Here is a 27,308-nt window from a genome sequence, read left to right as displayed (position 1 = left end):
GACGCAGTTTCCATTTCAAACAGCACGATTACACCAGCGCCATGCGCAAATCGGTCTTATGGTATGTGCGGCCAGTGAAGCCCAAGCCCAGCCCGCGCACTCTTGTTAGTGGCTACGCGTTCCACTGTAGAGAAGAGATGTGTTTGTCACAAACACAATGTCCCCTACTGTGCCGCTTTGAAGCCGTATATTTGACCTTGAAGGATGACCTTGACCTTTCACCACTCAAAATGTGAAGATCCATGAGATACACATGCATGCCAAATATCAAGTTGCTATCTTCAAAATTGCAAAAGTGAATATTGAATGAGCGATTTTGACCCATATATTTGACCTTAAAGGATGACCTTGACCTTTTAACACTCAAAATGTGCAGCTCCATTAGATACACATGCATGCCAAATATGAAGTTGCTATCTTCAATATTGCAAATAATTATGGCAAATGTTAAAGTTTGCACAAACAAACAAACAAAGAAACAAACCAACAGACAGGGCAAAAACAATATGTTCCCCAATATAGTGGTGGGGGACATAAAAAGCACCCAAGGTTTCGTGGTATCTCCTGAGTATCCTCCATGCATATTCTGACAAGACTGTGACGATGCGCTGGCTTGGTTGAAGCTACGCTCGCAACATTTTGCATAAGAGCCATTTTCGAATGACGTGCGTTTATAAAAATCTCATTGCGTCTTGTAAATGGACCATCAAACCACGAAACTTTCCAATAGGAAATTGAAGTCACATTGAGTTATTTCAAGCAACTGGCAAATAGTGGTAGCATATGCTGGCTTGCACGAAAGATTATCAGACATACTGACTGACACATGTGTGGCTACATAATTGAAACGATTATCCGTTTATCATGGACACTTTACAATTTCGATAATTTTGTCTCACAATACAGAACAAATGCCATTAACCGATAGTTTTTAATTAATTCATTCTTTCTTTTGCTAAAATGAGCGTTTTGTAATATCTTGACAGCAATACTGCAGAAATATAAGGCGTTTATCGATAGTACATTCCGTCTTCCCCTGACGATTTACTGACCCAGCACTGACCCCGAAAGTCTTAGGGATTGAATTTAATTGTAACTGAGCCACAGAGTGTGTATATCTTTCGTATGAACATGCAGATAGTAGTCGGCGTTTTCCTACACTTAACAATTTGACATCCTATACTCCAAAGACGCAGTGTTCCGGTGGATTATGCTAAAATCAGCCAATGCAATATTCAAATGTATTAATTCGGGTCTGTTGGCGTTATGTTAAGGCTATTAAAGATGAAACACCGGTTTAAACAGCTTCGCTGAAAAAATCAAGAAAAACAAAAAATAACTCACAATAGAAAACCTTTCCTAAAATATATCATAAACAGTTTCACTAAAGATACAACACTATATACTGAATAAATCTTTTTCATTGATAGACTGCTGTCTTGGTAACAAATAACAGTATTCAGAAACATGCTTAACAAGTCAATGCAAACGCATCACACTGGATAAAGTCTTTGTTAAATAAAGATGATAACAGTATTTCTTCACTAAAATATCAACCTGTGCATTAAATCGTCAACCAGAACACCTGAACAATTAACTTCCATATGTTGATCAACCTGATAAAGAGCACCAATACAATAAAAAGCAATAACATGCTCAAAACATGCTAGAGTCACACATATCTACAGAAAAATTGTATGTATGGAAATTGACATACGCAATACAATTAGAGGAAGAGATTGTTGTACTCACACAATAAATAATAAAATACAAAATGTGCAAATAAGTTAAAATGTAACTGTTTCATACAAAACTCTTAAGATTTAGCGCTAATCACTAAACTCAACAACAACAAGATATGTGTTTGTCAGAAACACTATGTCCCCTTCTGCGCCGCTATGAAGCTATATATTTGACATTTTACCTTGAAGTTGCTATCTTCAATATTGCAAAAGTTATGGCAAAATGTTAAATATGGAGCAAACAAACAAACAAACAAACCAACAAACCGACAGGGCAAAAACAATATGTTCCCCACTATAGTGTTGGGGGACTTTGGGCCTAAATGACGACCACCCGTGTTTATGTTGTGAAGCATTTGAAAATAATATTTAAATTAAAGTTAACTAGTGACTGGGTTTTAATGCAACATAACCTTGTTTTAAACTGTGCATATAAAACATATGGGAACATGTTCGGACCAAATTTGATGAGGACTTGGTAATAAAAGTGAATGATGAAGAGTTAAGAAAATTTCTTAAATCTAACTCAACCTTCAATAATGAGAAGGAATTTTCTGACAAGGATTTGCAAAGGGTCAATACATTTGAGCTGCGCACTGAGAAGATGGTGCTTACTGCATTTGCATAAAGTGAAGTGTTGTCGCAGATTAACCGGTATAGTCAGCAAAGGCTAATCAAGGAAGACGCTTTCCGCCCAGACTGGATTCGTTAAACAGAGACTTCCTTTAAACAAAAAATTCTATATAGGAGCAGGTAAATTAGGTACGACACCTTCTGCACACGCACTGCTTTTCCAGAGCGCAGCTAATATAGGTGGTTAACGAGCGCTTTCTTTAAGTTGAATAAGTGACCATTCCTTTTGACATCAAACTTCCATTGTGAACCCGGTAGATACATAATTTGGACAAATAACGTGAGCATGTTCTTTGAAGAAAGGGATAATTGACCAACAGATTGTTAACAGTGTTTATGTTTAAGAATCCATATTTACCCCAATCTTTTAAAAGTTAGTGCATAAGTGTTTAAAAAAGTTGGTGAATACAATCATTATTGTATTTTTTAACCATTTATAATGGTAATAAGTTTCACTTAAATGACTGAAAAAATAATACCTTCTTTAAACTGGGATTGCATTAGGTAAATAACAAAAAAAATGTGTTGAGCATTTTGAAGACCGTAACAACCAATTCTAAATAACCTCATAAATGTGTAAAATGTCAGCTAAAAACAACATTTCAATAAAAGGGACAAACTTCCAGTAAAATAATATCACAAAATGAGTACAGAAATGCAATAAAAACCTGATATTATAATAAAAACCAAGGGCGGTGGGAAATCACATCACTAAAACTTTGTTTATGTAAATTGCATAGATAGATTAAGCTGCCTTGAACAACACAAACAGCAAAGACAGAAAATGATTTCAATAACATTACACATTAAGAAAAAAAGCATGTTTTCAAAAACAACAACAACAACATACAACAAGAGATGTGTTTGTCAGAAACACAATGCCCCCTATTGCACCGCTTTGAAGCCATATATTTGACCTTGAAGGATGACCTTTCCCTTTCACCACTAAAAATGTGCAGCTCCATGAGATACACATGCAAACCAAATATCAAGTTTCTATCTTAAATATTGCAAAAGTTATGGCCAATGTTAGAGTTACGGACAGACGGGACAGTTCAAGTGCTATATGCCACCCTACCTGGGGCATAAAAACTGACAAAGCTCATCAAAACTAACCTGCCACTAACCTTTACACATGAATGTTGTAAAATACCATTACGATAAAAATCCGGAGTGTGGTATTATTGACATATAGAATATACCCGGTACTTATAAAAAACGGTTACCTTGACATGAAATTCGTAAAACACTTGCACTAACAAGGGACAAAATGGTCACAAAACCAGGTTTTCAATAAAAAAAAAAAGTCTGATAAAGGGAGACAACTGCAACTCAAAATGTGCATTGCTACTGATTGTTCATCACAATTACCCCCTTGTTTCAAAATCAATCTATTTTTAGTCGTGGCGAACTTGACCTTGGAGATATCTACGTAAATATTCTTTCGTGCGACACACCGTACAATGATGGTGAACAAATGTGCGAAATGATTTTAAAATCTGACAATGAATGACATAGTTATGGTCAGGACAAGCTCATTTATGGCCATTTTTGACCTTTGAACTCAAAGTGTGACCTTGACCTTCAAGATATCGACGTAATTCTTTCAGGCGACACATCGTACAATGATGGTGAACAAATGTGCCAAATGATTTTAAAATCTGACAATGAATGACATAGTTATGGCCAGGACAAGCTCATTTATGGTCATTTTTGACCTTTGAACTCAAAGTGTGACCTTGACCTTGGAGATATCGACGTAATTCTTTCGCGCGACACACCGCCCAATGATGGTGAACAAATGTGCCAAATGATTTTTAAATCTGACAATGAATGACATAGTTATGGCCCGGACAAGCTCATTTATGGCCATTTTTGACCTTTGAACTCAAAGTGTGACCTTGACCTTGGAGATATTGACGTAATTCTTTCGCGTGACACACCGTTCAATAATGGTGAACATATGTGCCAAATGATTTAAAATCTGACACTGAACGACATAGTTATGGCCCGGACAAGCTTGTTCCGCCCGCCCGCCAGCCAGCCTTTATCCTTCGGAAAACCTGGTTAATAAAACCTAGTAGAATCAAGTCTGTACATTACACTGAGTTCATGAGTATCAGGTCCACATTGTCGACTAAAACGTCTGCTCAATGTACTGCAATAACTCTAAAAATCGCATCAAAGATGACAAAAAACAGCCCGAACTTACGTTTTACAGGCAAAATTTCCAAAGGACGATAACTACTGCAAAACCCGAAAAAGGGAAATGGTGAAGTGTCTCTTAGGTGTTAACACTTCATACTTGAAAGCTAAAAAAAAGACTTACATGTAAGTGATCCTATTTTGTGGACACAGCCTATTTGCAAAATGTTATTTATAATTTTAAAGATGTAAACAATGAACAAAGCATTGCCACAAAACAAGGTTTCAACATCGTGCGGATAAATTCATTCAAATAACAGTCCAATCACAAGCTGCGTATTCATGTTAGTGCCTACACACCGAATTTCGATTCAATACTTCCATCGCATCTACAGTTATTGAGCGAAGGCTAAAGTTATTCACTGAAAACCACCTGAATGTTCTTTTCTATTTTTATTCACAGTGACCTTGATCATGACCAAACAGGCCCAAAATGCAATCACAAATTAGGTCTTTATGAATGCTATCTACACACATCTGACAATGTCCTTTCATTTATATACAGTAAGTAATCTAAATTGAAAATAAATTAAAGATTTACCAACACTTTTAATGGGTTGAATCTGAAAATACATGTATTACAAACATATGCTTGAAATTATTTTAAGTTTGAAAGCCAAATGGCCCAGTGGTCGCACAGTAAAATTTCTGCTCTGTTATTCAGTAAAGAGAATATTTGTAATGAATTGTCTTCTTTGTATTATAATTATTTAACATTTTTCCAAATTAAATGTTTAGTTATTAAATCCATTAAATAATATTTTTCTAAACTATGCTACTCTATGAACAAGCCTTTTTACATACAAACATATCTAAATTCCCAAACAGTGTTAAAACATTTATTTTGTCCAAAATCAAATATTATATATTCATAAATAACTGATATTTCCAATATAAAAATATTTAAGATCATTTATAACATCTTTGATGATTTAAAAAAAACAACAAACTAAAAATCACTTTAAATATAACAAGTCAGTCCTAATATCAGGACTGAGAAGGTATCAGTGTTCATATCTAAGTGGCCTAAATTTCAACCATCATCAGGAATTGCCAAGCTGTGCTCTGCTGTTCCAATATGACTCTGTCTGCATTTCAGAAAGCCTAGAAATCGTTCTCTCAAATGCGAAGAGCTCTTCCTCCCCCGTAAATATACTCGTGTTGGAATCGTCTGAGCTCTGAAATGGTGAGCATTATGAACCTCTACAGGCAGTTTGGTGAGAAGCTACTTGTAAATCATGGAATAGGCTGACTAATTATATGAGCCCCGCTCTGTGAAAAGGGGGTTTAATGCATGTGTGTTAAGTATTGACCAAGATTAGCTTGGGCAGTCAGCACAGGCTAATCAGAGATGACACTTTTTGCTTTGATGGTATTTTTCTTTTATAGTTTCTTCTTAACATAAATCCAGTTTAGGCGGAAAGTGTTGTCACTGATAAGCCTGTTTGGACTGCACAGGCTAATCTGGGATGACACTTTACACACAGGCATTAAACCCTCTTTTCCCAGAGCACAACCCATATGTTCATTGTTCAGTATTCAATAATAACACACACATTTGCAGACCCTATCACTGGTTTCTATTAGAAGGGCAGTATATCCTGAATTCATACATTTTCGAATTTTCAGGTTAAAGCTATGAAAGTTACCGAACCAAATAGTATACAAGTATTTAAATTATTTGTTTATTTATCAATTATGACCCAAACTCATCACACTAGAGCTTTTTGCAGTAAGTAGTAAAGAATATCCCAGAATCATGTCATATTGTGAAGCAAGTTGCTATTATAATGTAACAGGCATTTGCAATGTAGGTTGATATGAATCGCACATGCACCATATCATAGAATAAATAAAGCATGGATTTTTTGAAAGTTTTATGTTGACATGTGAAGTACTTGTTTTGATAAGTTTGTGTATACAGACAGACAGAGGGACAGATGATCATAATTATTTCAGCATACACCCTAACAAAAGGCATTGTAATTTGTCGACATTTTGTTTTCTTTTTCAAAATAAAAGGTTTTCATAAACATTTACTGAAATGTATGAAAAAGGCAGCTTTAATTTGAATTAATTAATCTTAGACACAGTTAAACATTAATAACTTAAAATTAGTCTTGTAGCTTAACTGATAATCAGTGTCTGAAAGAAATATCTTGAGATCATCCTAATGCCAATACAAAACACGCATGTTTCAACAAATTATAATATATTGATATATAGAGAATAACAGGTTACTGTCCCATAGTTTTGTAATATATCAGGCGAGGCATAGAATAATATAATGGCGAGGTTTGCCGAGCCGTTATTTTATTCGTGCCAAGCCTGATATATTACAAAACTATGGGACAGTAACCTGTTTTTCTGTTTATCATACCACACTTTCCTAAAAATCTGCAAAACAATCCATTTATTATATTTAAAATGTACGCTGATTTTGCTGATCCGGCTTTTACACGTTGACATACATGTAGCAACGGCGTTCGAAAAGATGACACGAATAATCGCTTATTTTAAACATCGTATAGAGAAAAAAAGTTGCTTGCGTTACGAATAGGAAGAGTACACCGGCTTTAATTATAAATGTCTTGAATTGGAGATCAGGCATGGACTACATCGACAAATTTAATCAAAGAACACACTTCACTGAATAGTTTGGAGACGCCATTTTGGAGTTGTATATTGAAATTGACATTTTGATGATGGTGACAATATTGACATAAGCGTGTTAAATCGTTTGTTTAAATAGTTGAGGCTTAGCATACAGTTATCATTTGTCTTGACTTTCTGTGCCACACTTGTGAGTGCAATGACTATATCGATATTTAAGATTTATTGTTCCATTGATGACGTCATTTAACTTCTGTAGTGCGAGCTGTGGTGATGTTTAAAAAAATAAACGTTTTTTTTATTTATGACTTTAAACTAGAATAAAATATGTACGTTCTTGGTATCAAATTGTTTGTTTTGTTGAACCTGATTCATGTTGATAGAAATAGTTGGCTTTATTGCAAATCCCACGTAACTTCAAACATTGACTGATATAAGAACTTCCTGTTGACCATGATATAAAAAAATATATCAGGCAACGTTATATCAGGCAGATATCAATGCGATGGTATGATAAAGTATTATCAACGGAATTGTGTATCTGCACCAAATGAATACGCATCCAACTGAGTACAGTAAAGCCTGCTAAGCAATTCAATCCATATTCCACATAATTTATCAAAGGCAGGCCAGTTGTGAAATGTATTCTAGTTTAAATGTATTTGTAAGGACTACAGATCACGCTATTTAGGTTACATACCTTTAAATTTCATGCATAATTTCTACTTGATGAGAAATCTGGCCTCAACAATGCTTAGACTTATTCTTTTACAGTCCAGTTCAGTTGACTGTTGAAAAGTAACTACCTCTTACTTTGAGATTGCAAAGTTAACAAAACTCACAGCTTTCATTCCCAGGTCGTCCATGAGGATTCTGTTACTGTCTTCCTGTCTCAATGTCTCCTTTCCTCGCGTGAATAACCGACTGGGACTTTCAGCAGCCGAGCATACAAGGCGAACCTTGAACAAAATTAGAACGGCTAAATTTTAACAGTGTCACTATTTATTATTATGGAAAAGGCATTTTTGAGTATTCAGAAATTGTCTTTCACAAACATCTTTATCCACAATTCCTAAAACTATAATATATGCTAGCCTGGTGTTTGGCAGATTCACAATTGGTATATTCCCAATTCCTATGACTATCATATAATCTAGCCTGGTGTTTGGAAGATTCACAATTGGTATATTCCCAATTCCTAAGACAATCATATAATCTAGCCTGGTGTTTGGCAGATTCACAATTGGTATATTCCCAATTCATAAGGCTATATATGCTAGCCTGGTGTTTGGAAGATTCACAATTGGTATGCGTTGATTTGAGTAGTAGCAGGAAAGGCAACCAGACAAATAAGAACATTCAATGTGAGAATTGAATACAAGACATGAAATCCCAAAGGTGAACAGCCTAACCATTAAGTCATGGGGATGACAAAATAGTTTGATGCAGAACCACCATAAAGACATAACAGATTAAGTTCTTATGCATGATTTTTGTTCTTGAATTCGTTTCAAAGTGGTAAGTAAAGCCATCTTATTAACTTTAGATGTACTAGTATCAAGAATTCAATTAAACAAGAGATGTGTTTGTCAGAAACACAATGCCCCCTACTGCGCCGCTTTGAAGCCATAACCTTTGAAGTCATGCTTTGATGAATGACCTTTACCTTTCACCACTCAAAATGTGCAGCTCCATGAGATACACATGCATGCCAAATATCAAGTTGCTATCTTCAATATTGCAAAAGTTATGGCCAATGTTAAAGTTTTTGGACAGATGCACAGACTGACAGACGGACTTACGGACAGTTCAAATGCTAAATGCCACCCTACTGGGGGCATAAAAACAATGCTTACACAAAATTATAAAAACATAGGGTTTTTATTTGTTAACAAAACAACCTGGCTTCATTGTAAAAATGTACAAAGTTACAGTCAGAAGTTTATTAAGTCATTTAAAACAAGAAGCAGTTTTAATTTCACCAAAAACCCAAATAAAGATACATAAAAAGTTAAAGTCTCATTGCAACTCAATCATTGGAAATAGCAGGCATCAATATCTAAAAATAGTTTTATCACATAAGAATGTATAATTACAGAAAAAGTCTGCCACCAGTTTAAAAATATTACTTTTATTATAATAAAAGTGTACCTTGTTATCGTATAACGTATCCACTAACAAAATAAACCGCTTTGCTTCAGATTTCTGTCTCAAGGTCATCTTGGGTATATCACGCACTATCACCGCATCAAAGTGACGGCTGATCTCTAGATAATCCACGGCCCCTACAGGCTGAAACAATACAGACTATGGAGAAAATCAAGAGCAAAACAGACGGGAACTGCACACAGCCAGTCCCCATGCTGGCCAATGGAACTGTTTGATGAAAAAGAGTAAACATTCAAACAGAGCATTGCAATAACTAATTGACAAATCCACATGAAATAAGAAGAATCTTATTCCACTGGAATATTTTTTCCTAACAATTACAAACATATTTATACTGGTAGACAATGATATTTTTGACAAACTAAAATACTGGTTATATACACTCATTAGTTATTTTGGAAAAATGCTGAGCAGTTACAATAAATTCTAGTTCTTTAACTTGCCCTTGTGGCCTAGTTTTTAACCCTACTTTAATTGACCCTGTTTGACCCAGTTGAGAACTTGAATAATATGTAATAAGAACATGTGAGAAGTGTTAATGGTGATATAATCTGTGCAAAAATCTGTGGTCTTTGGACAGTTAAAAATATGTGGACAAAAACTGTGGTCTTTAGACAGTTAAAAGTTTAATTTGCCTTAATTACCTAGTTGTTGCCCCCCATATGACCCATGTTCAAACTTGACATGTACAATGTAAGAGAAAATGTTCTCTTGGCAATTTGCCATGTTGATTGGGCAGAGGATGTGGCCTCGAAAGGGTTCACATGACATGTGACACTCAGTATAACCAGTGACCTTCAGTATAACCTGTGGCCTTTAATATGACCTCTGACCTTTAGTACGACATGAGACCTTTAGTGTTGCCTGTGACCTTTAGTATGACATGTGACCTTCAGTATGAGCTGTAAATCTCAGTATGACCTGCAACGGAGTGTTTTGTCAGCCGCAATATTGATTGGAACATTAATGATGCACAAGTTTCATGAAGATCTGTCCATACATTTGGTAAATAGTGTAATACACTGTGTATAAAGGCATATGTTGATGACTTATCATTAACCACAAATTTATCTTTGAGTACCAAATAACTGATGTAACTATTCACTTGTCAGACATTTGTTTGTATTGATCTGCGTACATGAGATTCAAGTCAATGATTGCCAGTTGTATCCCATAATTTATTATGGGAGAAAATCCCAGACTTGTATACCTGAGCACAGAGACTGTCAAATGTTGCATCCAGAACTCTCCCACATGTTTTGGGCAGGCGAACACTACGGCCCAACACTTCCAGAGTTTTGGAATGAATAACTGAAAAGATACAATACTTGTATATGAAAATCAACACCTGAAAACTCATGTAGTTTAGTATTCATGTTGATAAAGACTAGAGTACACTTATACCTGTTTTTTCTATTGACATCAAATTGCAAATCCGAAATTGTGCTATTTTGTATTCATCTTTTTATTATGTAGGATGTCACTGTTAATAATTTCAACAAGAATTACAATTGTCTTACTGAAACCTCTCTCCCCCTTCAGTTTCTGACCAATTTTCATGGCTTGCTTTTTGCGGATCACATAATGTTTCATTCCAAGGACTTAGTAAAAGATACCCACAGTATTAATTCTGTTAAGTTTGAGAAGATTCTAATAGATAATTTTAGATAAGTAACTTGAAGACCAATGTTGATGTTGTTGTCAGACCAAACTAGTTCTTCCTCATGGCTTATTGCTCAAGTGAGAACAAAAGACAAATGCATTAGTGACAGCACTTTATTAATGTTTGCAATTGCAACAGAAAAAGGAAGACTTTTCAAAACAAGAGGACCATAGTGGCTCTGGTCGCTAACCTGGTTCGTATTTAATTTAAACTTGAGTGCTAACAAGGTTTTAATATAGCCATATTAGGAAAACTAACCCCCCCTCGGTGGCCATGTTTCATGTTTTTCAATGGAACAGAATCATTGTCAAACTTGGCTCAGATATCCTTATAACAAAATGTTCTGACCAACCAAGTTCCTAAAAATTGGACTATACACATGGCCTCTAGAGTGTTAAAAAGGTGAGTGTTGACGACCGATCACAGACAAAAGGTGATCACAAAAGGTTGCACTCAGGTGAGCTAACAATAACAAGAAGCCATGGGCCCTAAGGGGCTCACCAAAGGCCCAAAGGAACTAGACTATTCTGAGAAAGTGCAAGCTGATACATGAAGATTGGACCAAAAGTGACTCTAGAGTATTAACATGTTTTGTTTTATTTGACGTAGTTAGCTAGTTTTGGAGCTCACATGACCCAGTTTCATCTCAAGCCAGATTTCATTGGGACAAATGTTCTGACAAAGTTTCATGAAAATTGGCCAATAAATGTGGCTAAAACAGCTTAAACAAGTTTTCACTATAACCATGTAAGGACAAAAGCCTCGCCCATCTGGCAACCATGTTTTTCAACGGACCAGATCAAATTTTAACTGGACTGAGAAGTCATGGGAATCAGTTTTCTTACTAAATTTCATTAAGATTTCACTATAAAAAAACACAAAAAATGACCTTTGACTTTAAAGTATGACCTTGACCTTTCACCACTCATAATGTGCAACTCCATGAGATACATATCAAGTTGCTATCTTCAATATTTCAAAAGTTATTGCCAACCTTAAAGTTTTGGGACAGACACACACATACAATAACAGACAAACAGGCCAAAAACAATAAACCCCCGATCATTTGATCCGGGGGCATAAAAATGTTCTGACAAAGTTTCCTGTAAATTGGAAAATAAATCTGAGTTCTAGAGTGTTAACAAAGTTTTAATATAGCTATAAAACAAAACACCCCCTGCCCCCTGGTGGCCATGTTTTTCAACCAACTGGAACAATTTTGGTACTCGCCCAAGATATCATTGGGACATACGTTCTTGCCAAGTTTCACGAAGATTGGTCTAAAAATGTGACTTCTAAAGTGTTAACATGGTTCACTACAGAAAAAAATAATAAATTTCTGTTATATCAATCAAATGCTCATCTTTGTTACATGTTAAATATTAACTTCAATTACAGTCCACAGACATTTACAAAAAAGTTGCAAAAGTTGGTTTTGTTGTTTAGGAATATTGCAATTATATTAAAAATAAAACTGTATCACGAATTCTGTTTTATATATTTTACTCCGCAGATAGATGCGCCAGTGCAGAAGTTAGTACAGAGATACATTTGTTTTGACAGACATATATTTTAGAGACCAAGATTGTTAATTATGTTGGGCTTTCACTCTTCTTCGTTTTATTTGTGATATTGTCAAAGATAGTGCTTGTACAACTTTTTTATTCATAATTTAAATTAGATATTGATCACAAAGAATACATATTTTATAACTGTATGGTTATGACACAATATGAATTTTCTTTTTGTTACCTCTATAAACATTTTTTACTCTCATTTTTTTTATACGGTAGCAGGAAAACTTCCTTGCAAATCTGAATTTGTACTAACATTTTGCAACTTCGCAAGTGCTAATTTAGATCCTTGCTAAATCTGCATATAAAAAGTATCATAAGAAAATAAATACCATCATTTTCGTCTGCTATTAATTCCTCAAACACCTCGTCAACTTTTTCTGTACAATTAGGGTCGCTTGTACTGAAAATAGAAATTATACTACATTTAAAAAGGTTTATTGTCTCAACTTTAAGAATGTCTTATTTAAGGAATACTTATTTTAATACTCATTTTATTCTTTGCTGTATGTCTGAGTTTTTCATGAATAAATATGTCATTTACACCAAACATAATCAAACAGCACATTAAGGATGACTTATTAAATAAAGCAAAAATGTCATGCATGTATGGCAAGGTGAAGTTTGAATTTCTTTTTGAACAATCGTATATATTGTCGTTTTGGAGCCCATGAGCTCGGTATTATCAAAGTTCTTTCAATTAGTTTATTTGTTTGTGACAACAGAACATTCAGCTCACAATAAATTAGAATAAACAACTCATAATAAATTAGCACTGACTATCTTTTGTTATAATTGAGATTGGTGCTAAGCAATGAAACTTATTTAAAATTAAACTGTTATTATGCAGCTAGATATTTAATAAGGCAGGCCCCTAAAGAATTGTGAAAGGAAGCACTAGTATTAAGTTTTAATCAGTAATTGGTTTTTGTATAAATTGGATGAAACGAATCTATGGGTACACCATTATCAAGTCTGCAATTTTAGAAACATATCAAGGGAGGAAAACACCATCCACTATAAAATGGTTTAACACAACTCTTTAGTTTCATACAGATCTTAGAATTTAAAGATTGTACGGAATTCTAGGCGATACAAAAGCATAACCATTGAAAGCAATTCTTACAGGAAATATATGCAGCCTTCTCTTGGAAGTTTTGTCATCCTGTAATCTATCTTAGAGTCCAGGCAAAGAACATCACTCTGTTTCTGAAACATTCAATTATGACATTTCGTTCTTAAATCTATCATATCCATACACAATTTAAGATAAAGAGGATATTATTTGAAATCAGAAAATTATCAATTTAAATTTGCGAGTGATCCAAGAAATTTTTGTTTACAATTCAAAGTCTTAATCTCAATTATTACCAGTACAAAAATTGATAATCTACTGAATGCAAATAAATTATCGTCAGCACTGCTTTCTCAATCATTTATTTAAATCAGAGAATTTTTCTGAAAAATAATGTTAATACTTCAAAAATCAACGACAATTCACAGTAAAACAATGAAATTTATTGATAATTTTCAAAATTCTTTTCACTGTTTGTAACATTTAAATTAAGTTTTGAAATCAATTATATTTCCCTATAAACTGAGAAAAGAATAAAAGAAGAACATCTATTTAGTGGTGATACACTCAACCATGTCATCAAATACAAGTAACTAAATGCAAATATGAGTAAAAGCTTGTCATAGAACATAAATGAATTCACTAACTGGGACAGGCCACACTTATCTTCAGATTATGCTTAACCAAATGCATGACTGGTGTAAACGATGGAGGGTACTCATCAATACAGAAAAATCTAAAGTCGTGCATTTTAGAAAGGGGCGCTCACAACGAACAGATACTGAATTCAAAATTGGATTAAATGTGCTGGAAATTGTAGACAAATATAAGTATCTGGGTGTAGTTATGCACGAAAAGCGTGATTATAGTTTTCATTGTGAAATGCTCGCAAAAAGTGCCGGGAGAGCTCTCGGGTCTATTATAAATAAAATCCATAATATGAAACAAGCTGGCTTTAAAACCTATGAAAAACTATACAATTCGTGTGTGATACCTATATCGGATTACTGTGCATCCATTTGGGGATTTAAACACTTTCAATCAGCAGAAAATGTTCACCACCGGGCAATACGGTACTTTTTAGGTGTACATAGATTTACGCCTATATTAGCGTTACTAGGTGAAATTGGGTGGTTACCGAGCATTTACCGTAGATGGCTTGCAATGATTAGGTTTTGGAATAGACTTGTAAAACTTGACGAATACAGATTAACCAAACGAGCATTTGAAAGGGATTACAGTTCATCAAATAACAATAACTGGTGTAGTGAATTTAAAACGGTCATGTCTAGTCTTAACCTTACGGATTATTATAACCGTAAACGCCCCATTCCAATGGATTTAGCTAAAGAAAGCATGACTCAGTTTTATTCAATAATTTGGTCTAGAGACTATGAACGTGTTTCAAAGTTAAGAACATATAGAACCTTCAAAACTGAATTTGTTTGTGAAGAATATCTGACACTGAACTTAAAAAGAAATGAACGCGCCTTATTTGCGCAATTCAGAACCGGAATTCTACCACTTAGGGTCGAAACCGGAAGGTATGTGGGTGAAGCCCCCGAGCAAAGACGGTGTAAGCTGTGTCACAGTGGACTGGTCGAAGATGAAACTCATTTTCTTGTTGAATGTGCTCTTTATGAAAACACAAGATCAGTTATATTTGGGAACATTTTGAACTCTGAAGAATATGCTACCTGTCAATCAAATAAAGATAAATTAGTTCTCTTGGTTAAATGTCATCCAAGAAAGTGTGCGAAATTTGTTGTAAATGCTTTTTATATCAGAAGCAGTATTTTATATAAGTAACAATATCTGTTGTATGATGCTGTGTCAGTTAAAACTTTAAAATAATATAATTATGTAAATGGGCTTCTAAGTATCAACTACGAATTACACATTTTTCAGGCATATGTCTTCTTACTTATGATAAAATTGTACATATCATATTATCATTGAACTCTTGCTATGTTCTTATACATATATTATATAGAAGATGCTAACTTATTCATTGAACTAAGTATGTTGCTCAAATATTTCATTGTCTATTTGTATAATGATGATCACGTTATATTTTACACTGTTGTTAAGGTGACTTATAGGCCTATTAGGCCGGGTGTTCTTGTATGCATTGTATATATGTCTGTTAATCTCCTGTACGTAAACACATGTCACTATAATAAAAGATTATCTTATCTTATCTTATCTTATTGAGGATGGACAGTGTGACAGACAGTGGAAACACTTAATACTTTTTGCCTTCATAAAAATGCAGTGGGTAAACAAGCAATGTGTTTGTGAAACACTATGTCCCCATGTATTTGACCTTTGACCTTGAAGGATGACCTTGACCTTTCACCACTCACAATGTGCAGCTCCATGAGATACGCATGCATACCAAATATCAAGTTTCTATCTTCAATATTGCAAAAGTGTACATTAAAATAGCGATTTTGACCCATATATTTGACCTTTGACCTTGAAGGATGACCTTGACCTTTCACCACTCAATATGTGCAGCTCTATGAGATACACATGCATGTCAACTATGAAGTTGGTATCTTCAATTTTGCAAAAGTTATTGCAAATGTTAAAGTTTGCACAAACAAACACACAAACCAACCAACAAATCAACCAACAGACAGTGCAAAAACAATATGTCCCCCACTATAGTGGTGGGGGACATAATAACACATGTAGCAAACTTCTTAATACCCTTTTTTCCTCAATAAACATTACATATTTCCCACGATAAAAATAGGTAGAATTTCACAACTTAAAGTATAGTTTATTTAATGGGGACAGTTTTTGAGACACAACAAAAGGAGCGTGTTCAAATGTTGAACCTTTGTTTAATTATTTTATTTTCAGATGTAAGAGAATAATACACATTAGTTAAAATCGATGTATTGAGAACATTTTCCCCTTATGCAACATGCTGCTTGAATGTATATATATGTACAACAAATAACATAAAATGTATTGGCTTAGGAATAAAAATCCCAATAAGGTGATTGTAAATTGATTTAATATATGAAGTAAAAAAAAATCTTTACCAAATTAATACTTGCCTTAAGTATATCAATGAATGGAACAAAATTCATTCTCTGAAGGCCATTCTTGTATAAATCTATAAGAAAAGAAAGTGTGAATATTCAATAAATAAATGTAGAGTGAAAGACATGAAGGCAACTATGGTAAACAGTCTGCATCTACAACATTTTAACATATTTGGCCCTATCATGTCAAATCTGCAATATTAAACATGAGAGCCATACTTGACTTGAAGCGCTCACCTGATTCAAGTAACATGCCATGCAACAAAGCTCAAGTAAATGGCCTGTAATTTAAACTAACTATAAGAGACATAAAAACTAGGCACAAAATATAGGACACATGCTATGGCTTTTTCTTTAGCCAAAGTTGAATTCCCTGATAAGACAGACTTTAATTATTAAACAGTTGTAGCCAAATAGTTATTCCTCTAGACAAACTTGTTAGTTTTGTAGATCTGTCATTGGCTAATCTACAAACCGTCCGGTGCTCTGTTTGAGGTAGCAACAACGACCACCCCATTGTTGAACAGCTCCGTGAAGAGACGCCTTAGGATCATGGCATCAGCAATATCTGTTACCTGAACAAGAACAGAGAGAAGCTAACATCCAACAAGGGGCCTGTCACTTAAACCTTAACCCTTTCGGTGCGGGAACCAAATTTTAAAGGCCTTTGCAAACAGTTTGGATCCAGATGAGACGCCACAGAACGTGGCGTCTCATCAGGATCCAAACTGTTTGCTATTCTGATAGTATTCTTTGAAAAAAATAGAAGAAAATGCTAATTTTAGAAATTCTGCAGACAACATTTTAGAAGACGACAAATTTCCCAGCATGCAAAGGGTTCAACGCCCAGCAAATGTTCAACTAGACTTGCTCAGATAATTTCATATCTATAGGCATGCTTATAACATGTACATGGTCTTCAGTAAAAAAACGCGACGAGGTGCTTGCTTTGTGGAAATGCTTATCTTAATAACTATTCGCTAGTCTTTTATCAGTTGCTTTTAGCACAACCTCTGTACCCTTTTTGAATTTTCGAAATGGCCAACAAATGTCACATAAGGCAAAATAAAACTATATTTGGCTACAATTTTTATAAATACCCATAAAGCTGACAAATGAATTATTGATGATATACTGTGATTTGGCTAATGAAAGGCGTCAGACTTACACATGATTCTATAAATAGCGTACCCTGACTGCTTGTTTGTTCATGTAATCATTACTATGACAAAGCGCTCTTGCCATAGGAAAATAAAGAGCCAGAGGAAGCCTTCGTTGTGAAAGGCCTGTGTATGTCGTACCTGAAACTCATCAAAGCACAGAAGCCAGGCCTCATCACTGATGCTGTCGGCCACTGGGGGTATCGGGTCGTACGAATGTAGTTTCTTCACATCACGGTTGCGAGGCAGCGACTGCTTCCAAGCATGTATCCCTGGGCAGTCAAAGAAATTCTTATTAAAAAATATTCAAACAGGATTGTTTTAAGCTGGAGAGGCAGGGACTGCTTCCATGCACGTATCCCTGGGCAGTCAAATAAATTTTATTAAAAAATAGGTAAAAGTCAGTTTTTTTTTCACCCTTTTGGGAATGGGGCTGGGTCCCTTTGGATTGGGAAAAATCGTGTTGTTTTTACTAAAATTGGGAAATAAGTATTGTTGTTGTTTTGCTTACAAATGCTTCAAAATTGAGAATAAAAGTGTTTTCAATATAATATTTACTAAGATTCAAATTATATAGGTGTATCTGAGATGAATTAAATGCTGAGATCTTAAAACATATATATATTTTTTTAGAAACTGTCAATTGAGAATGTTTAGGTCCATTTTGGGAAAAATATATACCTGTAATTGGGAATGGGGCAGAATACCGGTCAAACATTTGAACGAAAAACACACACACTGTAAGTTGAGTACAAATATAAAGAAGTACTGGACTTTGTTATTTGTAGCATGAAGCAACAGTGAATAAGCGATGTAACAAGATTCTAGACCCACTTTGATGCACATCCAGCATGAACTTGTGGAAATGGACCCGCTTCTTTCTGTCTACTGGACATTGGTCATGGAACAAGTCCATCAACATGGTCTTACCGCAGCCTGAAAAGTAAACCGAATTAATGCTTCCTCTGGCTTAATGTTTTGTTGTTTGTTTTACATATTTACCATAGAAGAAGTAAAGTAAAGTGAAAGGTTCTAGTGGTGATCGAACCACTGCCCTTCAGGTAAATAATTGGACAAAATGAGGATGTGCTAACCAACTGCTCTACAGGGGAAAGTACTTCGTAATGTCATTTACGCCATCTCTAAAAACATCTGAATAAAACGGAGCGTTCGCCGACATTTTGCGCCATGAAAACATACCCGTGTCCGAATATTGGTTCACAAAAATTGAAGGGCGACAACACAGTCGTAAAACGAGTAAAGTCTATACAGTGATAACTACCCCTCATCAGTGAAAAAATACTTGACTTTGTATGTTTGGAGTTAAAACTGTGTTGTGTTATGTACCCACTGTTACTTTCTTAAAGTGGACGGCTTGTTTACATAATTATAACCCCCTCCCTGTAGTCCTCACCTTTTATTGCATTTTTCAAAGTGTTAGAGTTTTCATTCTTTTAAAGTTTGAAACTGAATTATACGCACGGGCGTACCACAGTATGCCTAGGAATGCCCCTGCCTGTTACATTTTTATGACAATACTAAATTATAAAACAACATAAAGTGATTCCCTTTGTTTACTTAGTACATTACATATCAACATGAAAATTACTATGTTATAGAAAGCTTTTAGGTAATCCTTAACAAGTGGCCTTAAAAATGAAAGATTATATAAGAAAGTAAACAAAACTGTTCTTTACCTCAAAATATAAACTAGTCTATCAAAATACAGGAAATTATGAATCGCTGGCGAGTAAATTTTAGTAAGCCAGCCCACTAACTCACAAATCTCCACATATAGTATAATAAACTTTTGCATTAGATGACAACTCATAACTGATCCTGTATGTCTACTACATGTATACATTAGAGAAAGATCTAGAGCAATATAGTAGGGTGCTGCACTCTGCTCCTTTTTGCCTCACCCTTCTGTCCCTTTGGAATGTTCAACAAAAAAAGCGTGCCAAAATTCGTTAAAAGTTTAATGTTTTTTTGGAAATATTCAATAGGAAATGAAAAGATTTTTATTTTTCATTGGAAATGTCACTAGACTGGACCAGCTCTTCAACCTGCAGTGCCCTTTTTTAGACGCCCCATGTATATTTTGTGATTGTAGATCTTTCCCTAATACATGTATCTACAGAAAGTTAAAGTCAAAACCAGTAACAACCAACAATGACAAGAATGCCAGAACATGATAGGGCACTCAGTGTCTCTGAGTGAGGCATGTACATGTACAAGTCATTTGATTGCACTACTTCTACTTGTAGTATACTATGATAAGAAAGTAAAATTAGTGCAACATTCATGACATGATGCAATAGCCTGTATATAGGGACATTGTTTTAGTGTTATTTAGGTGTAAAATTACCCAGACCTAGAAAAACAATTGGCTCAAAGTTCTTTAATCTGTAAAATTAATTGAGAAGAATCTCAATATTATTGTAAACAAGATTTATATGCAATAAGGAAAACAACTCATATCATGAAATAGACACATATACACTAAATGCTTCATTATAAGCATACTTACTATACAATCTATTATTTTAAGCAATTTGGTAACATTGATAAATACATACATAAGAGAACTTAACACCTCACCCACACTTCCATACAGGTACAAGCCTTTTGGCACATCAACTTTCTTATGACCAAAAATCTGAAAGAAAGTCACCCCATAATTAATGTCTATAAAGTTTTAGTTTCAAAGCAACCTGTTCAAAGATTTTTCAATTTTTGAAAAAAGTATATATATATATATATCAATCAAACCATGCAAGAGAAGTCGGACCTCTGACAGTTATGATCGAATTTGCTGAGGTCTGGTATCATTTTCGAAACTGGTGGTCCTTGTGTCCCACAACAAGTAGATGTGTAAAACTTTGTTTTAGTTGGAAATGAAAACAAAACTGTTAATCTGCTTAACACATTGATATATTGATATTTAGATCAACATATTGATAGGATTTAATATTGCTGTTAAAAATTACTGTTCATTTATTAAAAACAGAAAAACTTTCTTCACTTTTAATTGAAAGTTTACTATATGTTATAAAAGAATGTGCCTTACATGTACATGTAATTTAGTAATAATTGTACTGTAATTAAAATTGTTTAAAAAGTGTGAACGTCTATATGATAGAAATAAACTGAATATAAGGCATTTTCAAGGTCCAGTCTAATCTGTAGGAGGCCCTGTAAATTGCATACATATATATGCATATATATCAAGATAATTCAATACTTTAAAAGTGAACCAATTATTCATGTGAATTAATTCAAACCAAGCAAACCACGTCACCATACCATTTGCCGTAGGTTGGTTCCCTGCGCTGGAGGCTTGTAGTCCCTGACCTCAGTGTTCAGTTCATCTAGAGCAAGTACAATTTTCTTCTGGTGTGCATCTTCATTCAATTTTCCTTCCTGGACTTTTCTCATGTACACACTGAGAGGGGACTTATCCAGAACCGCTGTTTGTTACAAAATAAAATATACTTTTTTTAGCTGAAAATGTATATGGGTACATAAATTTGCGACATTATCACATTTAAAAAAACAACAAGAGGGCCATGGTGGCCCTGGGTCGCTCACCTGAGTAGATTAACATTGAGCAAGGGTTGTTTACGTTGTTTTGTGATAAGAAAGGATTTGTTGTTTTGGCAGATATACACGTGTATACATATATGCGTTATAAGTAGTTGTGTTTGTGTGTGTTTATGTTTTTTAAAACAGACATTGGTTACCCGTTGTGACAAAGCTATATTTTGATTAAAAGTAATATGAGGACAGTGATTTAATAATGAGCATCAGCAAAAGGAAATGGAAGTACTGGTACATTTTTTCCACAAATTGTTGTCCAGCTTGGAAATCATAGATAAGCAAGATACATGTAGCTCAGCATCTTTGGATGTTATTATAGGGGATGAATACAATGTAGTACATGTAGATACAACTTGTTTGCAAGAACAGCTTTAGATACTGAAAACATCTGCATTTTTTCAATAGATAAAGTGTTTATGAAATAGTTTTTTGCAAAATTAAATACAATATGTTGAATTGCTATAATATTTCAAAGTTGGTTGTTAAGAAGTAAATGAGTATGAGAATAATGTGAAGAAATTCAATAATTGTTTAACCGGGAACCTCACTCTTTTTCTACAACAAAAGTCAATACACACTATGGGCGCCAGATTTAATTTTTGACGCGCTGATTTTTTTTTCTGGAAATCACCATGGCAGACAAAATCAAGTAAAACTAGAAATGGCGCTGCAGAGGCCGATGTATATCCCACGCCGCATGTTTGACCTAGGGGCGCCCCAGGGTTGGTAATGGGGCCATGCATAGTTGAGATTGACCGTATTGTCATAATAGCAGTTCAGTATCAATTAGAAGTGAATCGGTGTAGAATTAAAGAAGGTAAGTAAAAGGTAATTTTGGGTGGATGTGGCCTATGTTGGCGGACGCCCCAAGCTTGGTAATGGGGCTATGCATAGTTGAGATTGACCGTATTGTCATAAAAATAGATCAGTATCAATTAGAAGTGAATCGGTGTAGAAATGAAGAAATTATAGTAAAAGGCAATTTTGTGTGGGTGTGGCCTATTTGGGCAGGGCGCCCCAGGGTTGGTAATTGGGCCATGCATAGTTGAGATTGACCGTATTGTCATAAGAGAAGTTCAGTATCAATTAGAACTGAATCGGTGCAGAAATGAAGAAGTTATAGTAAAAGGCAATTTTGGGTGGGTGTGGCCTATGTGGGTGGGGCACCTCAGGGTTGGTAATTGGGCCATGCATAGTTGAGATTGACTGTATTGTCATGCATAGTTGAGATTGACCATATTGTCATAGGAGAATTTCAGTATCAATTTGAAGTGAATCGGTGTAGAAATGAAAAAATTATAGTAAAAGGCAATTTTGGGTGGGTGTGGTCTATGTGAGCGGGGCGCCCCAGGGTTGGTAATGGGGCCATGCATAGTTGAGGTTGACCGTATTGTCATAAGAGAGGTTCAGTATCAATTTGAAGTAAATCAGTGCAGAAATGAAGAAGTAAATGTAAAATAACATAAAAATGAGTGAAAATCTCTGACCTGGCACCGCCCCAACCCCCATAACTTTTGACCCAGGGATCAGATCAAAATTCCAAATAGTGCAGGGTCGCACATAAATTATGCTCATAGCTACATTGTGTGTAAGTTTCAATGTTCTAGTGCTTATAGTGTAGGAAGTAGGAGGAGCTAGTGGCCAGGACGGACAGACAGACGGAAGGACGGCGGAGATAACCACAATTTCCCCACGCTTTTCAAAAAGCGTGGGGATAACAATTGGTAAGGAATGATTCATGTGTATGCAATTTACAACCTATTTTGTTGATTACCCCATTAAATCAGAGAAACAATAGTTACAGGGATTTATCACATCATCTGTGGATGTTTCTGTTGAAACTGAAAATTGACAGAGAAAGAGCGAGTTTCTTAGACGATCTTTCAAAAATAAAAAAAGGGGAACATTTTTTTTGGGGGGGGGGGGGGGAGGGGGGTTAGGGTGGGGTATAATGTGGGGTGTGGTAATTTATTAGATGATGTTAAAAAAAAATTGGGGGGGGGGGGTAGGGGGTGGGGGGGCCGAGAGGGGGTATAATGTGGGGTGTGGTAATTTATTAGATGATGTTTAAAAAAAAGAAAAAAAATGGGGGGGGGGGCGAGGTTGGGGGGGAAGAAGGGATTCTGGATAGGTGCGTGGGGTATTGTTTGGGTGGAATCCATTTTGGTATTCAGGTAAGTGTTGTTTTGTCAAAGTAATAACAGCGTTTTTTTTCCCCAAAGGGAAAAGGTACCTGTACCCCTACAATTTGGAATTTTTCGAGTCGTGAAATCTTCAAATTGGGAAAAAAAGTCGCGAAATCAATGAATTGGGAAAAATTAGCGTCACAAAATTGATGAATTGGGGATCTTTAAATGCATCTCATCTATCATTAGGGGCTATATTCTGCATCACAAAGCATTTTAAGCTCTAGGTTTTAACAGAAAAACAACAAGTGATGATATTTTGACAATCATATCATGTCATATGAAAATTGTATTATTGCCACTTCAGTAGGAATGTGCCTGTCAATGGAAAAAAAATCTTCTAGTGATAGGCATAATCACTGAGGTTGCATAAAAAAAATAATAATTGTGTTTAAGCCCTTACAAGTCTCACAAGACCAGCAATGTTTTATGCGAGTTAAATTAAAAACTAAACAAGATATGTGTTTGTCAGAAACAATATGTCCCCTTTTGCACCGCTTTGAAACTATATATTTGACCTTTGACCTTGAAGGATGACCTTGACCATGATCTTTCACCACTCAAAATGTGAGGCTCCATGAGATACACATGCATGCCAAATATCAAGCTGCTATATTCAATATAGCAAAAGTTATTGCAAAATGTTAAAGTTGGCGCAAACCAACAGACCAACCAACCAACAGACAGGGCACAAACAATATGTCCCCCACTATAGTTGTGGGGGACATAAAAACAAAATAAAATCAACTGAACAGCAATGGAAATTGGACTGGTTTGAAATCTTTCAACAATAGACAGTGAGAATAGCCAAAACTAACCAAAATGAAAGCTTTAACAACTTTTTTCAAAGATTAGTCTTATATTTAGTTTTGATTTTTTTTTCAAATCATCAAATAAGATATTAAGATCATCTGCCATAAAATGCTTTTACACACATGTCTCATTAATTTAAATTTTATGTTAAACTTTTATTTGTTTACATCCGTATCCAAATAGTTTCTGTCCGGATTTGACACTTAAAAATCTATACATAGATCTTAAGTAATATGAGCATTTAACTCAATATGGTTACGTTTTTTTTTTAATGTCAACAAAAATAAGTGTTGAAAAAGTTTAATGATGTAAAAAAGACTGGTCTTTACAATGGAATTCTTTCACGGGAAAAATCGATCACTCGTCACGGTTATCAGTCACATTTTACACAAGGGTTAGAGTTGCGCCCCTTTGAAAAGTTTTGTTTACTTTCTCGGCAACCATGTCCAGCGAAAATAAATGGCCGAAAATGAAAGGCTCGACAATTTCAAAAGATATTTCCAGCGAAAAAAAAGGCACTGGCGATTGGGAATGGAACCTAGGATCTTTGGGAACAGTAGATATGGAGATTGGGAAAGGTCCGGTGCTAAAATTGGGAAGCCTCCGGTAGGCTTTGGGAAAGGTACCGTTTCCCGGTACTAGTTAAAGAAGGAAAAAAAAACCGCTGAATAATAAAATATGATCATAAATAAAGAAGTTATGGCAATTTAAGCAAAATGTTCAATTATCTAAGTGTAAAAGGGGCCATAATTATGTCAAAATGCTTGATACAGTGATCTGCTCTTGTATATAGGTTGGGGTCATGTTGGTAAACAAGTATGCAACATATAAAAGCAATATGTCAAAGGATATAGGAAATATTTGGGGAAGTACGCAAACTTTAACATAGATTTATCAATAATATGCATATTCTAAGTATAAAAGGGGTAATAATTATGACAAAATGCTTGATAGAGTTGTCTGCTCTTGTTTATAGGTGATGTTGGTAAACAAGTATACAAAATATGAGAGCAATATGTGTAGGGACAATGAAAATAAATGGGGTAGTATGAAAACTTTAACATTTGCTGCATATTCTACGTGGAAAAGGGGCCATAATTATGACAAAATGCTTGATAGAGTTGTCTGCTCTTGTTTATAGGTTGGGGTCATGTTGGTTAACAAGTATGCAAAATATGAAAGCAATATGTCAAGGGACAATGAAAATAATTGGGAAATCTTTAACATTTGCACGCTAATGCAGACGCTTACGGTAACGCAGACGCTGACGTGAGAAGGATAGCTCCAATATATATATTTTATATATAATAGTCGAGCTTAAAACGGGTAACTTAAAAAAAAAATGTCATAGTGCGCCTGTGATTTTAGTCATGTCTGCATTTATTTGTAAGCGTAGTGATGTTAGTAAAACACAATGCTCGGGGCGCATGCGTGTGACGTCATCAAGGGAGCCGCGTTGTTAATGTAAACAAAATATATCTTTAAAAAAGATATACGGCGTTGATTGTGGTTGGAGTTTATGAAAGGAAAGGTAAAGAGTTCAATGAATGAGATCAATGATAGCGAATGTCTTTCTGTGCAGTTCTTAGCTGCATCACACGCAGTACGGGATGCTATGCGGAGTTTTTGCGGCTTATTTTACATAATTACATATTGCTGGTCATAAACCTATAGATACAAAACAGAAAACCAAAGAATAATGGAAGTGAAATTAAAACACATGAGCCAACCAGCCACACGTGAAGTATCAGTACATATTTTAAATATTTATACGCACGTTCTTCGAACAAACCTGTTTTAGTGGTTTGTCGGGCATTGCTATTTATTTGAGTATTAACAGTATCGAGAATCATCGCGCTCATGCTTAATACATTAGTTAATATGGTGGAATAATTCTTGTTAATAAATTAAAAATAATATTTATCATTGTATTGTTGAAAACACATTAAGAATCTATTATTGACAAACCATAATTATATCGCTGGATATCTTCATTTAACATCTCTCTCTGGTCTAAAGAAAATTGCAGTTCACATAGTTCACGCTATAGCGTCTTTATTATAAAACGATTATTTTACTGGCCGCGAACTCCGGTCAGAACATAAGGTATTTGTGAAGACCCACCGATGACCTGGATATAAACTTACATTCACACACACTAACCGCGAACTGACGAAGGTGTAGAATCTACGCACAAATTGTATCGATGTGAAGAGTTGAGTGTAAAACTGTTCTATCTATCATGCCTTTTCATAAGAGATAAAATTGTTTCATGCTGAACACGCAGTAAAACAGTGTTAGAAAGACGCGGCCATGTTTCCAATGTTCTGGTGGTATCCTCAAATCAGCCAATGGACTAAATGAAGTGTATTCATTCCTGAGTAGCCGCGGGCATTTTTATGAGTGTAACCTAAAGATCACCTAAGGTCAAAAGTGACGTTAATCAGCTACGCCGAAAAAAGTGATCGAAATAAGGGAATCGTACGATATATATTAACTAGTGGCTAGTGCCCTTGAACTAATCATGAATGAATAAAGGGGTTTTACCATTTTCAATCTTCTCAACTGTGCTAACTAAGGACCGTAACGACTGCTTTAGGCTTGTTTTAAAACGAAAAAGCACACAGTTCTTGATCATCATCCGTTTACAATATTGTTTACTTTTCTAATCCTATTTTATCATTTAGGTTACAATATATTAAATATTTTGGAGGTCAGAATACACTAAATAGTTTCCCAATATAATTCAATGTGAAAGCGACAACTTTAGGCCAAAATAAATGCAACATTTTTCACATAGAGACCCCGATAACCAT

The 27,308-nt window shown here is 35.0% G+C and overlaps 1 protein-coding gene across 1 annotated transcript; it reads right to left on the bottom strand.

Moving 5' to 3' along the window:
• Nucleotides 1–1,348: 1,348 nt before the first annotated feature.
• Nucleotides 1,349–27,201, bottom strand: LOC127858010 (AFG1-like ATPase). Its single transcript, XM_052394849.1, has 13 exons — nt 27,040–27,201; nt 21,200–21,363; nt 20,495–20,552; nt 18,728–18,829; nt 18,035–18,165; nt 17,209–17,308; nt 16,746–16,804; nt 13,726–13,808; nt 12,932–13,002; nt 10,573–10,673; nt 9,345–9,485; nt 8,036–8,152; nt 1,349–5,758 (listed from the first exon to the last, which is right to left on the bottom strand). The coding sequence occupies exons 1-13, from the start codon at nt 27,131–27,133 to the stop codon at nt 5,624–5,626; spliced, it is 1,356 nt and encodes a 451-aa protein (XP_052250809.1). The 5' UTR covers nt 27,134–27,201; the 3' UTR covers nt 1,349–5,623.
• Between the last annotated feature and the right edge of the window lie 107 nt (nt 27,202–27,308).

The sequence above is a fragment of the Dreissena polymorpha genome, chromosome 14 (assembly GCF_020536995.1).
Source record: "Dreissena polymorpha isolate Duluth1 chromosome 14, UMN_Dpol_1.0, whole genome shotgun sequence".
Classification (NCBI taxonomy): domain Eukaryota; kingdom Metazoa; phylum Mollusca; class Bivalvia; order Myida; family Dreissenidae; genus Dreissena; species Dreissena polymorpha.
This window is presented reverse-complemented; position numbering and strand designations above follow the sequence as displayed.

Excerpts from the sequence above, each read along its gene's own strand:
- LOC127858010 (XM_052394849.1), bottom strand. The coding sequence starts at position 27,133 with ATGATGATCAAGAACTGTGTGCTTTTTCGTTTTAAAACAAGCCTAAAG. Across the intron at positions 18,166-18,727 it reads CATGCTGGATGTGCATCAAA|GGATACATGCTTGGAAGCAG; the intron begins GTGGGTCTAGAA and ends TTGACTGCCCAG. Across the intron at positions 9,486-10,572 it reads TTGACAGTCTCTGTGCTCAG|CCTGTAGGGGCCGTGGATTA; the intron begins GTATACAAGTCT and ends GTATTGTTTCAG.